Genomic DNA, 19126 nt, shown 5'->3' on the forward strand with positions numbered 1-19126 from the left:
TCCTGCTTTATATCAAAGAAGGAAATGTCACGTGATCTGTTCTCTTCCTCTTTTGAAACTGAAATCTGCATCATGTCGCTAATGCTTCTACAATCACTTGCAGCAACTGCATGTTGCACCATATGAGGCTGTTATATGACTCATAAGGTGGCAGAGGATATTTATGTCTCTACTATAAAAGTCTCAGAACTGTACAAGAGAATCATAACTAGTCTTCTGAGAATAAGGAGGAAGGTGTCTTGTCAGTTGTCTATCAAGATATAACTTTTGTAAATTTACTGGCAGAAAGTTACTTTTGATACTTAAAAATGTACAACGATTCTTTCTTAGCGCGGACGAGTCAGATAACATGAGTGAAGGACGTGAACAATAACATGAATGAGATCAAATACAAAGATATAAAGAACTTTATAAAGGAGAAGGAGATCATGTATCAAAAGACTTTTTCTCAAGTGTATTTTAAATGGTATCTTTACATTTACACCAGAATGACATGTGGGCAGGTTCTACACCACTGACTACCAGTCTTATTGTTTGATGTGCTTTAATATTTAATATATGTTGTGATAATAGTGAGATAGATAAGTTAAAAACATTCCTTTATTGGGGAGAATACATATGTTCAATAAACTTGAAGGCAAGTCCCTTAACAAATGCAGTTATTTCTGGTGAAGAGGGGTATGATGGTGCTGTCAGGTCAGGAAGGTCACTGACAGTGAAAGTGTGTAGTTTTAGGGAACGTGGTTCTGGCCAACAGTAGAGGTCAGGAGGTAGTTTGACCTGTCATGAGGCTGGACGGGAGGCCAACGTGTTTTATGGCGGGCTGCCAGATGTTGCCAGAATGATGTAAGAGTGATATAAAGTGTGAACTCTCTGTTTTATGTTTATGGCCCTGAACATATAAATTATGTGTTTGATGATATTATATTGTACATGCTAACACTACACAATAACACACTTTGTTCATGCCATGCAGAGTGGTACTTTGAACCCGAGCCACCATTTTGCTTGTGTTCTGAAACACTACATATGGGGCCCCATGTGAGGTAACACACTGTTTTTTTTTCCAATTCATAAATGAGCAATATTCATTTCAGCACAATTTGGCCAGTGCTATAATTTGAGATTCAAATCTTGAACTCTTTAGCCAAGGTTTTTACATTTCAACTCCACTAGTCTACTACAGGAGCAGACAGTGATTTATACTTTTTCACTGAAACTGTAGTGTGGTGAGAATTCATTGTTCAGTCAAATGTATATGCATTTGATTAACCAAAATGTTTTGGTTAAGTGTTCCTGGTGTTAATCACAGCATGTATCTGGCTGTTACTGCCTTGCATTTCAACCTTAATATGAGGTTTAGCTGTAGATAGAGCAACAGCATGCTACCAGCCCTGTAATACAGATATTTTGTTCTTCTGCTGTTTCTACCACGTCTTTCAGCCCGACTTTAAGAGACATTCCTCTGACTGTTACTGCCCTGCATTCCAGTTGGTGAATGTTTAAAGTCCGGTAAGCCAACTAACACTTGCAGACCTGTGTTCATCTTTATTGGTCCCAACGACTCCTCCACAGGAAGTATTAAATAAATCTTCTTGCACTCAATTCCCACTCATTGTCCGCTTTTGGGTCCTGCCTGTTATTTATCCTCTGTCTTCATTAGACAGAGTATGACTCTGGGATTGACAGGATTTACATGAACATTGTATTTACATGGCTACAGTAGATATATGAAAGTACATTTTAATGTTTAAAACCAAGAAAAGGAAAAATTAGTCTTTCTTAATCTATCTCTCTTTAAAGTAAGATTTGGCATCAAGATAATTATCACTGCAATATAGCATATATATACTTAAAAAGCAACTGATACTTCTAGTATGCCAAAACTAGATTAATTTGACAAACTGCTGATACATAGATGTATGAACCAAATCAACCACTATCTGTACTGCAGCAGGCGTGAGATATTTACTGAGCTAAATACAACACATTTAGAAATTTACAGGATCTCTAATCTTCACACTGTCCTATTTTAGGCTGATAAGCATTTGTTTTCAGAACAACAAACTGTTCAAGTGTAAATATCTGTCATCAGACTCGCCACAGTAACATAAATTAATGACTAAATGTCAGTTGCTCTTTATTTGCTGAACTTTGTGCTCTTTTCTCTTGTTTAGTTTGAGGAATAAAACTGATGCATTCAGCTTCAAAATTAGAACTTTATTCAGTTTCATAGAAAACATTGGTTAACAATTTGATCATCAGAAAAGTGCTGAACTGAACAACAACAAAAGGACACAATTGAGAGAAACAACAATTATGATTTTAAGGACTCTGCATCGACAGGAAAGGAGGAGCTCCCATTGCCCAGCAATGTTTCCTGTCGCACTGAACTAACACTCTGTTAGTTTTCACACAAACTGTATTAGAAAAGTAACATTTATAGGGACTGAAACTGTCATCAACTACCTGCAAAATACTGTGAAATGAACTCCAGAGTCCTTGTATGTGTACACACTCTGATTTGAAATGCTGGTTTGTGTGTTTGACTCTGGAACTAAACCAGCCTGTGCTCTTGCTTAGCGTTATGTGCTCTGTTGCCTGGGGGTCTTAAAAACTGTGTTTCTTCATCGACGCAACCACAGTGGAGATCTGCTGGTTTGGAGATAAAACTATGAAGACTCGAAGGGTTTAAAGTGCATCAAACAACTCAAGGTAACCAAACCTCCTCATCAGAGTACACATACATTTAGCCCTTCGCTGGAGGAGGTTCACTCCAAAAACACCAGTCGGAATTTATTTTTCTTATGCTGTAAATCGAAAATGTGTGTACTGTGTAAACAAAGTAAAATCACTGATATTTGTAGTGGTTGCTGACTTGCTGGAAAGAACATTTCTGTGTGTAGTAGTCTAAGCAAAGCCCCTTCGTCATCCCTCATCTTCCTCCGAGCTTCACACTTCACATGATTGGGTAGCTGGCGAGGTTGGCGATGCCGCAGAGGTTGCCACGGTTACGTGCCATCAGGATGTAGCCTTGTCTGCCCCAGTTCTCGCTCCAGCTGTCAGGGGAAAGGACACAAGTTGATGAACGTCAGAGGAAGAAAGACATGTGAGTTGTTGCATATTGCCAGGAGTCAAACAGAACTTCAGCTCATCAGTTTGTCACCGACATGCCGGACAGAAGGCATCAAATCAACACTTCGCCAACAGACAACCTCCCTGTTTCATTTTAGCCGGCCTCATGAGCCACCTGATGCCGCTCAGACAGGTGATGTGACCCACCTGTTCTTGACGATCCAGTACTTCTTCCCCTTGACGCTCACTCCATAACCCACTGCCAGCACGGCGTGATTGATGTCGTCTTTGTTACAGTTGGGGTCGTAGTAAATACCTGAGCACATGACGGAGAGGGAGAGTGAGGAGAGAATCAGTGAACCAACATATTGTATTATCAAGTTAAAGAAATCAAAATGGTGGTGTGTTCAAGGACATTTCCGTAAGTTTAATTTCCCAAGTCAATCCAGTTTTAAAGCCACATGTCACACATTTAAAGTTGTAATCCATAAAGTTTTAAAGAAATCAGACATTTTTGATGTGATTTTTTTGGTCCGTCTCAAATTGTTCACTTACGCGGTATGAAAATCGGGTCATAAACATGTAATGTGGAAGTGATATGGAATATAAAAACAAGTCACACAGGGAAGTTTTACATCATGTCAGAACCGTATTAAGTTCCTGCTCATGCAAACTGAACGTGCTGCTACTGTGAACGTTTTTGTCCCCGTGGTTGGAGCTAACATGATCATTCATCAAAAACACGATCTACGAATGAGACGACAGTCAGTTTGGTCGTTGTTTTGTCAGTAGATCAGTTTGAGATCTGTCAGGGAGAAATGGAACAACAGGTGATCTGTTAGCTGAGGAGCTGCAGGGGACGGGCTGCACACCGTGTCATCAGGTAAACCACTGAAACCTGAAGGATCACAGCTTCAAGGATACCGGCCCTAAGAATACCTGGACCATCAAGAGATCAATAGAATACAACTCAAGTATCAAAAGTGAGTGGTAAAAAATATATTCATCCCAATCATCATAAATAATAATGAATCTGCAGATTTAGTGAGCAGTGTTACTGACCTTTGCTGTAGAACTGGAAGCTGCTCTGCGTGGCGTCGATGCCCACAGATATCGGACCGACTTTGTAAAGCGCCACAGCCAGCGCGTGCTCGTTGCCCTCTGGGATCTCCTTGTAGCCTCTGCACTCAGCTGCCATGCCTGATGAATTGTAACGGCACGGCTGGTCCTGCACACGAGACAAAGGAGGAGAAAAATCTGTTTCTGATTTCTGTATTTTCTCTTCTCTCTGGGAAAAAAGGTATTTTTTTGCTGTCCTAAAGTGCAGTGCTTGAAATGTAAGGAATTCAATTTCCATAAATCAATGAAATGGTCTTTAACGTAGGTAATGCAATAAGGGAATCGTAACAGAACTGCTTTTTATGTTGCCCAATAACTGTATAAATATATTTTGGTCACTGGAGTAGACAAGGATTATTTGGGGAGTTTCTTCTGACCCAAGTGTCAAACACTTGGCTGAAACTGGTTCTGGGTGTGGTCTCTGTTGACAGAACAGGATGTGATAACAGCAAGAGAAAGAGTGTGAACACATGGCAGGAAAGACAAATAAAATGTTCTTAAAATATTCTAACCTCAGCTCCTCTGGATGCATGAGATAGTTTATTAAGATGAGACTGATGGCACAAATTTAGTTAGCAAGTCTTTCTTACCACTCCGACGTACGGGTAGGCCTCCTCAGAGTCGATGCCTCCGTTTTCCTGCACGTACTTGAAGGCGTTGGTCATGTATCCTCCTCCGCAGCCTTGGTTCTCTGAGACGCAGTCCACCAGGTTCTGGGGACTGAGGTCCCTCAGCTGACCCGTTGTCTTGGCCAACTGGCCCTCGAGGGCCCCGACCGAGCTGAAGGCCCAACAGGAGCCGCAGGAACCCTGTCAGGAGTGAAGGAAGGTGTTTAGTTTGATGATACAGTGTGCACACATCTCTGTCAAAGCCTTCCTGATAACAGTGATAACAGAAACTGAGACTGAAGGAGAGAAATAATGAACAGACATGCATGAAAAACCAAATTGTTTGTCGTTTAGAAGTTGCACACTATTGGTTAGGAATAAAATTAGAATAACTATGTACATTTCAAAGGAAGATCTATAAATATGAAGGGAAATCAAACCGATAAATGAGAGATGAAAATAAAAAAGCAAGTTAGTTTGTGTCTTTCTCTGTGTGTCCACTGGGGGGCAGACTTGGACAACATTGTTGGACAATTCTTGCTTGTCAATCATTGTCACTGTTCTGTGCAGGAGGTTATTCATATTATTTCACAGTCTGGATCCCTCTATTCCAAGGAGGGGAAATCTTAATGTTGAATTACAATCAGGACCCTCTCAGGTGTCACAAGTTGAACAAAGAGCGGTTGTGAGAGATGATGATGACAACAGGAACTTGTTGGAACCAGCAATCATGGGTAAGAAGGCATTCCACTGTTTTTAAAGGCCATGAAAAGTTTGAAATTAATTGTTTTCATTCCAAAGAAAAACATCAATTTCTGCATTTATTAAAAAAAAATAAAAATAAAGCAAGTCAATGCTTGGTTGATAAGGACATTTTTCTTGTTCCAGTTGGGTTTAAACCAACCAGTAAAATATATAAACCATGGTTTTAGATCAAACATATAAACTACTGTTCACACTGTTCAATGGTTTTTCGCCTTCACTTTGGTGTGAAAGCAATACCTACACCTGTATTGGACCTTTCTGATGCTCTTGTTGTCTGAATGGGAGTAAATCCCTGCAGCAATGTTTCAAAAGCTCCTTGACTTTCATATAATAGGAGAGCGGAGCTGCTGTGTTTGTGCTCTCTCAGTCTATAAGTATGAAACTCCATGAGAGCATTAGAGCTGTTGTCTGACTATAAACTGTCTTTGAGCCCGGCTTTGAACCTCCCTCCACTACCCGCGTCCTCAAGGAAAGCAGTCTGACAGTCTGCTGCTCTGAGCTGCTGCAATTTTTAAAAAAAAAAAACTGTGTAAATGTGTAATCACGTCAGTTCACTGGGGGCTGCTCTCCATGTGGCTCGGAGCTCGGCTATAACAGAAAATTTGCCTCAGACAAACAAAACATCAAAAACACTATTGAGTCCTCATGAAGGAGCTGCGGAGGAAGCAGCAGAGTTGTTAGTATGCAGAGCGTTCAGGCAGCCAGCTGCATAATTCATGAACAGCAGGAAGCAAAGGAGCCGTTCAATAAATCCTGATTAGAGCCGCAGTTGGATTTACACCCACCAGAGGGCGACGACGGCCTGCATATAAACTGACACTGTATTTAAAAGGCAGAGAGTCCTCAACACTTTCTGAAATGGCTTTAACTTTAAGAGCATAAATTGTTTCGCTACTGTGACCTCATATAGTCCCATATGTTAAAGACTGTGCTGTCTGGTGGTGGGTTAGTTCTCAGTTATAAAACACAGTGTCCCTGGATAATTATCTCATTCTTACTACAGGAAAATGAAAATCATGTTTAAATGTTCTCCATCTACTGAAATCTGACATCAGGATTTTTCAAAAGGTCTGAGGTTTTAAGCTTGCAGGGGCAAACATAATTAACACACTCTGACAAATTAACTGGAGATCAAAACGTTCAAGTTGTATGTTTTTAGTCTTTGCGTCAAATGAAACCCCCCAAAAAACATACAACAGTAGTTTATATTCCCCCCAAAATGCAAAGGCCAGACATCAGAGTCATAAACCATCATTATGTAATATCTAATTACAAATTCAGGACTGTTACTGTTTGTTGAAAACTTGTATCTGATTTTAAGGTAAAAACACATAATATCGTTTTAAACAAACTCCGTGCTTACGGATGTCCTGACTACAAATAAATAATATTGTGTATCTGTTGTATTATAAGTATCTTTTGATAAGGGAGTTAAACAAAATGATTTCTGCACTGAAATGTAAACATAAGATTCATATTTATGCTTCTGTGTTGAATCTACGACGTTGCCGACTGCGTAGCCTCGTTTGCGTACGTGTGCGGCCAGGATGCGATTTGCATCCAAGCAGTGCACGAAAAGGTTAAAGGTGATGTATGTTGTTGACCAGAAACACTAAGCTTACACCTCAGTTTCAATGAAATCAATTAACACCATACAGTAAAACTAAACACTACATAAAAAGATGAATATTAACCGCGCTGAGCCTCCAGTGCTTCACCATCAGCTCTCATGTTCATTAGATAACATCACATCAATCTGCTGCTAATCTGCCTGTTGGCGCAAAGCACAGATGTACACCATATTTGCATCATTGTACTTCCTGTTCTGCTCGATCCTTGTTTACATAAATAAAGGCCCGGCTGGCCCGTCCTCTCATAATAACTAATTAACATTTGATTATCAAACACGTTCTTTTGTTTTCCAGGTCTGTTAGCAGCAGTGAGATCGGGCTGTTTCCCTCCGGCTGCTCATGTGGTCGCACTCCGACCGGGACTGTTCGATTACTTTTGTGAAACCGGAGAAGAATGAAGGTTGTTTTCATTTTTCTGAAAGCCTTCATCTTTTTTTTTTTTTTTCCTTGGCAGCAATGACAATATTTACCACATAATGAACGTCATTCAGCCTTTTCTGAGCCCGTTACACCTCTCACACATGCTGGAACAGTTTAAAGTATGTGGTCAAGAAGTGACATGCATCCAAGAGCCAGAATTCAGGGATAACATCGAGACGCATCTTGTTTTCGTCCTCCTTCAGGGAGTTGGAATATTGTCTAAACTTGAAACTGATGACTGGAGAGTCTCACTCTGAATATCATCATATTTTGGTTCATATCTTGGAATATTCATGCAGTAAAATATTAAAGATTAAGTCAGATAACAGAGTTACAGCAAGAAAATGATATGCTGATTATTTAAGGTTTATGATTATAAGTTAATAGAAATACTTGCTTAAAATATAGACTTGGTGTAAACATAAATACAGTGTTTGTTATTTATTTATAACATGTATCCATAGTTTTCCTTTCATTGTGTTGTTTCTTTATGTGTTCCCTGCAGATGTCATTATTTTTGCTTCTGCCTCCTCACAGAAAACAATGAAGTGTGTTTCTCTCTCAGCATTTTGCCTGAAAGCAGCCCTGGGAACTTTTGCTTAGTTTTCCCCTCCAAAACTCTCAGACAAACACCATCGCACGCCTGAAAACCCGACAGAACAGCTGCTGCATTCTGTATCTCAGTAACCTCGAAACTTTTGACAGGAATGTGACAAAATTACCGGCAGGTTCTTCAACTTTCCTGCCCGTAAATTTATCTTTGAGACGAGCTTCCTGTGAGACTCAGCAGAGTGGAGCTGTGGGAGTTTCCAGCCTGTTGTCAGACTGGATCCATTCATGAGTACATTTGTGTTTGTGCATCTGAGTCTCACCCATCTCTTTCTCTCTCTGTTCACCAAACCAACACGATTGTTTTCATCCGTGATGGATTTCCTCTTGTCAAACTGACTCAGTGTAGAAAACACTTCAGATGATGCATTAACCTCTCGGAGCCTGAATGGGCTCGTTTGTGCTCTCTGACGCCGGTACCGGCCCGTTCCTCTCTCCAAAACAAACTTGGACACGCCTCTCTCATGGAAGACATTTTGATGCCGTGTCACAGAAGGAAAAGCGCTGATTTCATCTAGATTTGTTTGTGTGGCCTTCTGCAGAAAACTATCAAGAAACGACCTAATCTTAAAGCTCCATGAGCTGGATCTTGTGTTATAAGCCTGGATGATGTCTGACCTGGTCCCTCACTGGAGTCACCATGCCCCTCTTGCGGTAGTCGATGTATTTGGGAAGCTTGGTCACGTTGTCGTCCAGATCCATGGTGAAGCCGCGCTCACGGTTCACTGGGATCTGCAGGCCGGTCATCTTCTCGGACACTTCCTCCGACGTCTGCATGAAAAAGAGTTAAAACAGTCAACATCTAACACATCGTGAGATGTTGAGTTCAGAAGTTAAAGGAGACGTTGTTTACATTTTTGGGGTCGTGGTCCACGACAAACAGCTCAAGACTGAATCTACAACAGCTGTAAGTTTTGTTGTGTTCAGTGTTTTACTGATTATTTTGAATGTTTGGAGCGATGTCGGACTCATGCTGTAATATTAAGAGACATTCATGATAAAATATTTAGAACAAATAAACTAACACAACCTCGGTTTGCATTCAAACACAGTGGGCGATATCGAGGTCATGCGTATATCGATGAGTTGATATCATGGCGACAGGTTGTGCCACCTCGACAACAGACGACGTGAACCTTTCCTCGGTTCCTGGAATAATCTTGAGAGATAAAAAATGTTTTGGGACGGGAACAAGAGAGGAGAGGAGGAGAGGATTTATTTTTAGACTTGAGACAAGAACGAGTAAGAGCAGATTTGGGAGCGGGAGGATTTGATTCAGCGGGGCGACAGTGAGGATGAAACGTGTTTCATGAGGACGGTTTAAAACAGTTTACTCCAGAGTGAAATGTCATTTATCTGCACTGTGCCGCTGTCAGAGAGACGCCGGGAGGTGACGGCCTCAAGATTACAAGAACAGGGACATAAAAGAAGAAGTGGACGAGTTATTACAGTAGTGACTCCGGTTCTGTCACAATGAAAGTGCTGGTTATACGATATTTAGACAATCATTTTTAAAAAAAAACCTGCCTTCTATCATCATTAGAATTCCCTGGTGCTTTCATTACAGCTCATTCTGCAAACAGGAAGATCATTATCGGAAGAAAAACAGACCATCTGTTAATTTCTTTCATTTTACTTAAGTGCTTCCAGTCAAACTGAAAAATGGAAATCCATCTTTCATCTCCCGGCCACCTGTTCCTACGTAAACATAAAATTGGCTGTTTATCCAGAATCCGCATGTGGATACATGTTCCTGTCATTAATAAACCAGGCCAAGCACCGGCGGGCTGTACTTCACGCATCGTGCTCTCTATTTTTTGACGTACAGCTTGTTAAAGCCGACATCCTGATGCATAAAACAGCCATCAGTCACGACCCGCGCTGACGTACGTGTCGCTGACTGCAGCTGATTTAAAGGGACGCCAAACCTCCATTTTGTTTCACCTCAGTGGGCTGCAGCATTCATGAGCGCGGAGAGACGACAGGAGCCGAGAGGAGAAACATGAATCTGTGACACTGAGGAGGAGCGAGTTTCAATTCACACTTCGGCGCCTTGTGTCTTGTAAAAGACGTGCGGCGCTGGTGGGGAAAACTAAACAGGATTCTCACTAATGAATGCACTTAGCACACTGATCAATTATCGCTCGCTGCACTTGCTAATGACAGTTGTGGCTCGTGTGACTGTGTTCAGACTGTAGCTGAGAGTGAATCCATGCTGATGGATTCCTCGAGTCGAGGACGGGAAACTGGCGACTGTTTTCTTAATCGAATGATCTTTTATTTGATTTATCGTAACCTTTTATTTAAACTGTCGTTCTGAGTCCTGGTGGGACGGAGGCAGCAGCACGAGACCAAAACAAGTGACTCTAAAGACATGCAAAGAAAAAACGAAATATTTACAGTCAATATAAACACAAATCACAACCTCTTGCTTGTTCCAGCCAATCAAAAAGTGAGGATCTGATGTCTATGAACACACAGAAACACAGCAGACTACAGGGAGAGTTGCTCCCCTGAAAGACACAGACGATCCCCAAAAAACCTCTTCTGAGACATTTAAAAAGCAGACAGACAAAAATGTTTTTGCCAGATTATTAAATGTTTATCATCCTGTACTTTTCAGTTCCGAGCCTGATGGTAACGCACTTTTTAACAGGCGTCATTATGGGATGCATCTAGAGCTGCAACAATCATAACAGAATAACTGTCAACTGTTTTGATAATTGATGAATTATTTCTGTCAAATTTAAGGAAAAAAATGTCAAACATTTGCTGAGTTCAGCTTCTTGAATCGAAGGATTTTTTTTATTTTTGCAACTAAGCTCTGGTCTGTTTAGCAAAGTAACACAAACCGTTTCCTGGCCACTGTCAACTGTTTCTTTCTCTGTAGGAAGCGATTTATGAAACTTAATCAGACCAGAATGTAACTGAAGGACTGTGTACAAGACAGTGAACTGAATCTCTCTTGTTGTTTGGACAAAAGATGTTAGACGACGCCTGTGGCCTGAGAGACATTTCAATAATCATTCTCTGACTATTAAGAAACTAACTAACTAGGTATTTATTGATAATTTAAAGTTGTTCGTAGCAGCTTGAATGCGTGAAAAGACGAACAGTTCCCGCGGCGTGTGACTGTAGTGACAGGTGGTGAATTTGTACTTCATTAACCTGAGACGAGTGGCTGCTGTCTGCAGCGCAGCAGCTGGCCGACGCACTGATATCATGGAGGAGAAACTGATAAATGAGCGTCTTGTTTGTTTGTTATTTGGTGGTTAAGCCAAAAATACTAAAAAACTGAACGTGCTGGAGACAATCTGATGTGTGTCAGTGTGGACGGTGTGTGTGGCTGTCGGTCAGCGGCGACCATCTTGAAAGACAAACGTTGTCTCATCTGATGTGGCACAAAATGTGAAACTGGGGGGATTATAGTGCCGTGATTTTATAAGAAACATGTCAGCGTTAATAGTCTTTTGTCTTCTCGTGAGTACATTAACATGCTCGTCTGTCAGGGCTTCTGTAACAGCTTCTGTCTGCTGGACTGGGATATCGTTGGGCTCATATCGTGGATTCTGGTTTTACACGTGGTAAGATGAGCTCTTGAGCCTGCAGGACGGCCTCAGACTCACCATGTCTCCCAGGTGGTTCATCCCCAGCTCGTAGGAGTGCATGCCCAGCGCCGCCTCCTGGTTGTGGGCATCAATCATCCGCATGTTCTTCTCCCAGATGGCTCTGCGAATCTCTTCCTCACCCTGAGTACAAAAAAAAACAAAAAAAAAAACAAGTGTCACATTGAGTCAAAAACAGTCAGGATCCAATTCTTCTCACCAGACACTGATGGGCCACCACCTTCATTTCTCCCTCCACTTAACTTCCTTTATCCTTCCTTTCGTCATTAGCACCTGACAGCAAAAGGAAATTAATCTGGGCAAATAGGGCAAATGTGTGTTTTAATTAGAGAGGAAAGGAAGCTAGTCTGTGTTACAACCCCATTTCATTAATTAGGCCAATTAAACCAGTGCATGTTCACATAACAATGTTCCCTAGTGCGGCTAATACAGCAACATAACTGTCCGGGGCATCTGTAACGTGTTACAGTATGACTTCAATCTTTGAATATTTCAGCTATACTGCACGTGTCTATGATGAGCTCACACAGTCTTTCATTTGTATGCAAACTGTTGTTGTCCGTCACAATGTGAGAGAAGAAGATGGAGCCAAGTGTCTGGTTGGTTACCTTAAAGACACGCAGGCTCTACTTAGTATTCGCAGTCTTAACAACCATTAGCATGACTATAATCACCATTTCTATCTTGATATCCATTCTCAGTAATGGAAAATGCAAATGATGCGAGGAGACTTTGATTCCATTACATTGATGTCGGTTCAAGGAGGGCTGAATTAGAGGAACTGTTGGACGAATGCTGATTAGAATCACTGCGAGGAGGTAAAGCTGCACGCTTCTTTCTGCTGACTACACAGGAATGTAAATAATACACCGCCAACGCACACGTTCACGATAAATACATGCATGATAGAGATGAAAACAGCATGAAAACACACTGAACATGAATCCAGGACACACGGCGTACTGTAGATAAACTGAGAACACACACAAACAAAACACACTCCGCAGCTGAGCAGCGCTGACCTCTAGCCGGAGGTGAAGAGCAGAGAGAGAGCAGATGCTCAGGAAGTGGAAAAAAAAAAAAATTAAAAAAAAAATCCATGGTCAACTCTGGTTCAACACCAACTAAAACCACATTTTCCTTCCTCCTTCACAGCCAGGAAATTAGAGCAAGAAGAGAAGAAGATGACTGGGAAGTTGTAGCGACAGGAAACAGAAGAACGAGAGTAAAACGGAGTTGAAAATGATTTTATTCCAGGTGAAGAACGACTTCTTCAATCAGAGACACTCGGTTTGGTGAAAGTGGGTCTGCAGCCTTTTGGTAATTAAACTTTTCAGAATTACTGGCTGACGATGAGAAAGACTACGCCACTGTAAATTCTCATTGTGCGTGTCCTGCTTTACTTTCACTTCTCCGTTCTCCATCTGTCCCGTTTCTCCAGGGCCAAAACAAGGAAGGAAGTAGAGCAACCGGTGCCGGCCTCGCATCTCTTCTGTTTACACAGTCGGCACTGTTTCCTCTATTGTCTGGTACAAAATCAACACGACGCCTTACTGTGTGTGGACAGTTATTGACATGAGATAACGCTCTGTCAGCAGCAGTTGTGTTGTCAGACTCAGAGGTCGAAGAAACACTCAGGTCTTTTAATTTAAGTAGAAGTAGTAAAACCACAGTGTGGAAATACTCAGGTAAAGATTTAAATGCATTACTTGTATGTTTAGCAAAGAATGTTTTTCTTATTGATACATTAATAAGCATCAGTGTTTATCTACCAGGCAGATTTTTAAGTTCTCCTCTGAGAGATCATTAATAATATTATTATTAATCATTAACTACAACACGACATTTGCCAACATTCAGCGTTGTATGTTTGTCACAACAGCAGAATGAATCCAGCTGAATGCAGACGTGTTGTTGGCGACAAGCTACTTGACAGTCGATGAGAAACATCTGCTCAGTTTTAACGCAGCCTCAACAGAGCTGCGTCCTCCTGAACAAACACCCGGCAGACCGGCGACAGCAGAAACAGGCCGCCGACAGAGAGAGAGAGCGAGGAGACCGACACTCAAATAACTAGCTATTAAATTGAGTCAGCTGGAGACAGACGGTGAGTCGAAGCACAAAGACGTCCACGTGTTGATGAAATGACTGAAGCTCGGAGAGAAGAGGCTGCAGAGAGCCTGAAGACAGAAAAACGTAACATCTGCTCACGTACGTGCGACACAGATCAGAGGGAGAGACGGTGGAAACTTCTCTCTCTAGACCAACTGAGACTCCAGCTGTAATTAATATTTGACATCCAGTCCCATGATTGCACTTTAATCTTTTCTCCTACTGCCGCCTGTTTCTTTTCTCCTCTCATGATTAAAAAGAAAAATGTAACTTGGTGCAACTCTGCAGTTCTGAGTAATCTGTGTACAAAGTCAGATTTGTAAGTCTGGATTGATGAACTTTCTTTAAAGAGGACAGCTTGGTTTGTACAAACCTCTTGGGTTCAGATGTGGTCCGTCAATAAGATATGAGGCCACAAAGATACACAGGTTCATCGAAGTGTGCAGCTTATAAATTAGTTAAAGTTGTTTTTTTGGGGGGTCTCTGACCTTCTTGCTTTCCTCTGTCAAGACAAAAGAGACCGTCCTCCCCAGAAAACCAAACCAAAACTTTTTTAACTGTGAGAGAAACCAACAACTGCTGCGACTGGAGCTGCTGTAGCTAGCTGCCATTAGCCAAGCAGCTCATTAAGCTGTGGAGCTAGTGGTCTTATTGCCCTTTAACCTTTGCTCAGCCGCCTCCCAGTGAACAACATTAAGCTTGTCTGAGCTTAATAAAAGAAAAAAACACGGGTTCAAGAGCTGTACGGTTGTATTTTTCTGTTTAGTAAGAAAAAAGTGTGTAAATATCATCTTTCTTGACATGTTAAGAGGCAGATCCAGCCCATTTCTTACGTCACGCTCCCTTGAACACTTCAAGACATTTTTGATTTCATTCGACATCGTAGAAGCCTCTTCCTGCAGACACTCACCAGGCCGTTGTATTCCCTCCCGTGTGTGAGCTTCCACTCGTCCCACTGGTGGTCCAGAGTGGTTTCATCCAGGTGACCCAGAGCCGAGGCTGCCAGCAGCAACAGGCACACACACTGCAACATCCTGCAAGAGCAGCAAGAACAAAATGTGTTTTCTTGACACCAAAATCAGGCCTCAGATACACATTACACCTGAATTTGGCTGCAGTCGGGTCAAAGCAGCAGGAATAGATAAAGGATATAAAACAAAACAGCACTTTTGAAATAATTCCTGCAGACTGATTCATCGTCACATGATGGTTGCAGTCACTGAGTCACATATGCTTGTTTATGTTTCCAGTGAAGCCCTCAAAAAAGTGAGCGATGGAAGCCGTCCAGCGGTCGGTGGCATAAAACAGACAACTGCTCTGAGAGCTGTTTCCATTAAAGTCTGGGAGGTCCTTTCTGCAGATATTTGCTTTTCTTTGTCACCAACATGAACAAATTCGACAATAATGGACACAGTCGACATGCAAGTAGCAGCCAACAGATAGAGAATCAGTTTCCAGTGAACTTAAATAGGTCAACTTCTCCCCCTCCTCACTCTGACATCAGGGATTCATTCCCTCTGAACATTTTCAAGTCCAGACTTAAAAAAAAAAACAGTCTGAACTTTTTTCTCCAGCTTTGCTTCGCTCAGCTTTTTCCTGCCGTCTGTCATTCATCAGCCGCCCCCCCCTTTTGTTCCTCGTTTGTTTTACTACATCCTGCTTCTAATCTGCATCTGTGTCCAGTGTTTCTAGTAAAAGCCGTCGAGCAAAACAAAAAAAAATAGGAAGCAAAGTGTTCGCTTTATGTCGTCACCCTCGGATGATTCTCATCGTGATCTATGCAAATCGTTTACAGTAAATCAGAAAAAAAGTGCCTTGTTGCTGTCTGAGTCAGAAGAACGCTCCTCATGGGAGTTTCTGTTTTAAAAATGACTTTTTGTACATGCAGACTCAATACTTTGAATATGTCTCATGTCTCTGTTAAAGCTGCAGCTCTGACTTCCAAAAGTCTTTCTATTAAAAGGTGCAACTAGGTCAAAAATCATCCTCTAATCCTAATCCTATTAAGACTAATTACTTTCTTAGCTGGCAAAAAAAACCCCAAAAACATTTGAATTCATGTGAGCCTAAACTCAGAAGAGGAGAAATCAAAGTCTTCACTAGTAAATCAGAGTCTGTAAAGATGTGAAGTTCAAAACCTTCAGTGCAAAACATCAGTATTAGTTGTTTTAGCAACCCTGAAACTAAAACCATTCAAGAGAAGCAATTCACAGGACTGAAAGTTGAGCTCAGCAGCAGATAATCAACACTAAACTTTACCTTGAATCCAGAAGGTTGAATCCAAAAGTCGGAGAGTTTGGTGAAGTTTTCTGGGTCTGCCGCCGTCTTCCTCTACTGTCAAAGTAGGTCAGTGTTTGAGTTTATATTGGATGCATTTTGAGGAAGTACAACGGGAGCTGCAGGTCCTGGGAGGGGTTTCTTTTTTTTTCTCTCTTTTCTTTTTTTTTTTTTTTTCCAGTCAGGGGAATTACATCTGGTTTCACTCAAATAGCAAAGATGCCTACGCCAGATGATGTCAGGTGTCGGATTACACCGGCACCTCGGAAGACTTCAGACTGCTGACGGTGAACTCGGAGCACAGACACATTCTGGGGAAATGTTTAAAAGATTGAGAGGGGCCTTGGATTTTTTATAAAAATGGCATCTCAGACTTGGATTATTTATCAGGCCGTCGTTAAATATGAACATGTGCTTAGTTCCAATGATGTGAAAGAGGGAAAGACTTTTTATTTTGAAGTAGTTTGCTTCCAAATCTGCAGAACAAATCAGTGTTTGATGTAGATTAAAAGATGGATCAGACGCCTTGACAACATGTTTTGTATTGAAGAAATTACAACTGTGTTGAAGCACATCTAAGACAAGTCTAGAGACTGAGGTTTGGTTAAGGATCATGGTTTTGATTAGTTGGTAAGAAAGTAAATATGTCCTGCTTCAGCCTCTGAGTACAGATGCCACGACTGCTTAACACGCTGCAACTTTACATGCGTTCAATAAAACTCAAATTAAGAAAACTCCAAATACAGAAACACTTTCCAGCACTAAACAGTGATGAACATGTCTCCGACACACATTTTGCAGTAATGGTTTGTGTCTTTTTTCTTCTAAATGTGGCTTGTATTTGGTTTATTTGTATGTGTTTTCTTAAACTGCAATGTCTTGTGCTCATTTCAGATGATTTTTAATGTTACAAAAACGTCCAGTGGGGAGGATTCAGCTGCATCTAGTGAGAAGATCCAACTGATTACGCCTTCACTCCCCGTCCCCAAAGATAAAAAAAAGCCCTCTGCAGATTGAATGTTAAGTTTGTACGTTCTGGGCTACTGTAGAAATATGGCGGTGCAACATGGAGAAGGAGCTGCTCCATCATCTCACTCCACGACTGTTAGTTTCAGGTTATCGATGAAAACATAATTACTACAGGCAGCTATTGTCCTACAATAACAGATATTACTGAAAAACAAATTAAATATATGTTTGCTGCCATGTTCAGTATCTACTTTGTCATTTCAGTTTCATTTCCATGCACAAATAATATAATACAGCCACTGCAAAAAGTAATAATGATTGTCATGATTTGATAAGATCAGAAAGTGTTTCCTGATGTAACAAACATGTGAAACATATTTAGGCTTTTGTTAAACACAAATTTATTATCTGCATTAACTGAAGACCGAGCAGGGAGTCGCTGGAAAGGGACACATGGACACATGGTGGACGGTCGGTGACGTTAGAGTGGAAACGATGATGAAGGCGACACCAAAAAGAAGGAAAACACCAGAGATTTTCCACTACAGACACTGTTGGTTAATGTTTTTTTTTTTTTTAAGAAACAAGGATACTCATCTTATTCTGACGTACAAAACACGCAGAGAACAAGTTAAATTATTACACTTTTCAATGTTTTTTCCCCAAATTCAACTTACTTGATTTAAGCATTCTTGACTCACATCTTGAAAAATGTTAAAGTAACTGATAGAACATATTTCAGAAGAGCAGAGTTTTAATATTGATAACGTGTGAACACAAATGCATGATTCCAGATCACGAGCCTTTACTCGTTCAACTAATCTTCCCGCACCAGAACCAGAATAGATCTTTATCTTCTTTATTTTCTGTGGTTTTCTCATGGAGTCGTACTTCCTCATGCAGTCCGTCGACAGTCATATGTGTCACGTCTGTGTGTATATATATGAACATGTCGTGTGACTCCTATAGTCACACAGAAGTCTAGCATATGTAGTCACTCGTCTAAATATAAAGAGCGTCCCGTGTAGCTCATATGTCCAATGATACATGGATGTGTTGCAGCAGATTACTCACACATGTAATGAGGTCTGAATGAGCGACCGGGCCTCAGCGGCGCTTCAGCTGGGTTTTTTTTTTTTTTACTGCTGATTAAACTTTTACCAGTTCTACTCTCCGCTGCTCATAATTCAGTAACGACGAGCTCTTAGCTGCTTTTATCTCAAGTGCTGATTAACAACAAGACGAGCGTGACTGAGCTCAGCGCTTCGGATCTGTTGCAGAATTTAAAACCAGTTGGTGTTAAATCAGGTTTGACCACATTGAAGCAGTTATTCCACTTTATTATTATATAAAAAAAAGAAAACTTATGAAGTTCAGACAAAACTAATGAACTGCAGTTTGTTCCCAAATCACTCACACTGAAAAATACATCAGGCCTTGATTTCTTCAGCCAAGGCCGGTAACGACGGGAAGAGTGATCACAGCAGCCAGCAACTCTTTTTACATACTGACTCATGGGCATGTGACTGACCTGAAAAATGTCCTCAAATCCTTTAATCCATAAAAATCTCCACAACTTTTCCCCACATCTACATGAACTCCAGGGCAGATATTTGTCCAACAACAACAACAACAACAACAACAACCACCACCTCCGGTTAAACTCTGCATGTTATCGAGGACGGGTGAACGATCTTATTTGACAGATGTCACGAGCTTTATAAGTCGTCTGTTGTTTATCATGGGAGCAGAAGAAGAGCAGGTCGTCCCGTAATCAGAAGGTTGCTGGTTCAAATACCCGGCTCCCCCAGCTGAATGAGCAGGAGAATGGAAAAGCAAGTTCCTGTAGCTGTTTGTGTCCCATGTGAACGAAACAATCAGCGCTGAGTTACTTGAACTAATCCAACATGCTTAA

At 41.2% G+C, this 19126-nt stretch overlaps 1 protein-coding gene across 1 annotated transcript; it reads right to left on the reverse strand.

The window, feature by feature from the left end:
- Positions 1-2199: 2199 nt before the first annotated feature.
- On the reverse strand, positions 2200-16368 carry ctsk (cathepsin K). The gene is made up of 8 exons (XM_037073086.1): positions 16225-16368; positions 14876-14999; positions 11854-11976; positions 8846-8998; positions 4785-5003; positions 4138-4303; positions 3283-3391; positions 2200-3059 (listed from the first exon to the last, which is right to left on the reverse strand). Exons 2-8 carry the CDS (start codon positions 14996-14998, stop codon positions 2960-2962), a joined length of 993 nt encoding a protein of 330 aa, XP_036928981.1. The 5' UTR covers position 14999; positions 16225-16368; the 3' UTR covers positions 2200-2959.
- Between the last annotated feature and the right edge of the window lie 2758 nt (positions 16369-19126).

This window comes from Acanthopagrus latus, chromosome 17 (genome assembly GCF_904848185.1).
Source record: "Acanthopagrus latus isolate v.2019 chromosome 17, fAcaLat1.1, whole genome shotgun sequence".
NCBI lineage: Eukaryota > Metazoa > Chordata > Actinopteri > Spariformes > Sparidae > Acanthopagrus > Acanthopagrus latus.

Coding starts and splice junctions, on each gene's coding strand:
- ctsk (XM_037073086.1), bottom strand. CDS start 14,998: ATGTTGCAGTGTGTGTGCCTGTTGCTGCTGGCAGCCTCGGCTCTGGGT. Junction 3,392..4,137: donor CTTCCAGTTCTACAGCAAAG/GTCAGTAACACT, acceptor TCATGTGCTCAG/GTATTTACTACGACCCCAAC. Junction 3,060..3,282: donor TACTGGATCGTCAAGAACAG/GTGGGTCACATC, acceptor TTCCCCTGACAG/CTGGAGCGAGAACTGGGGCA.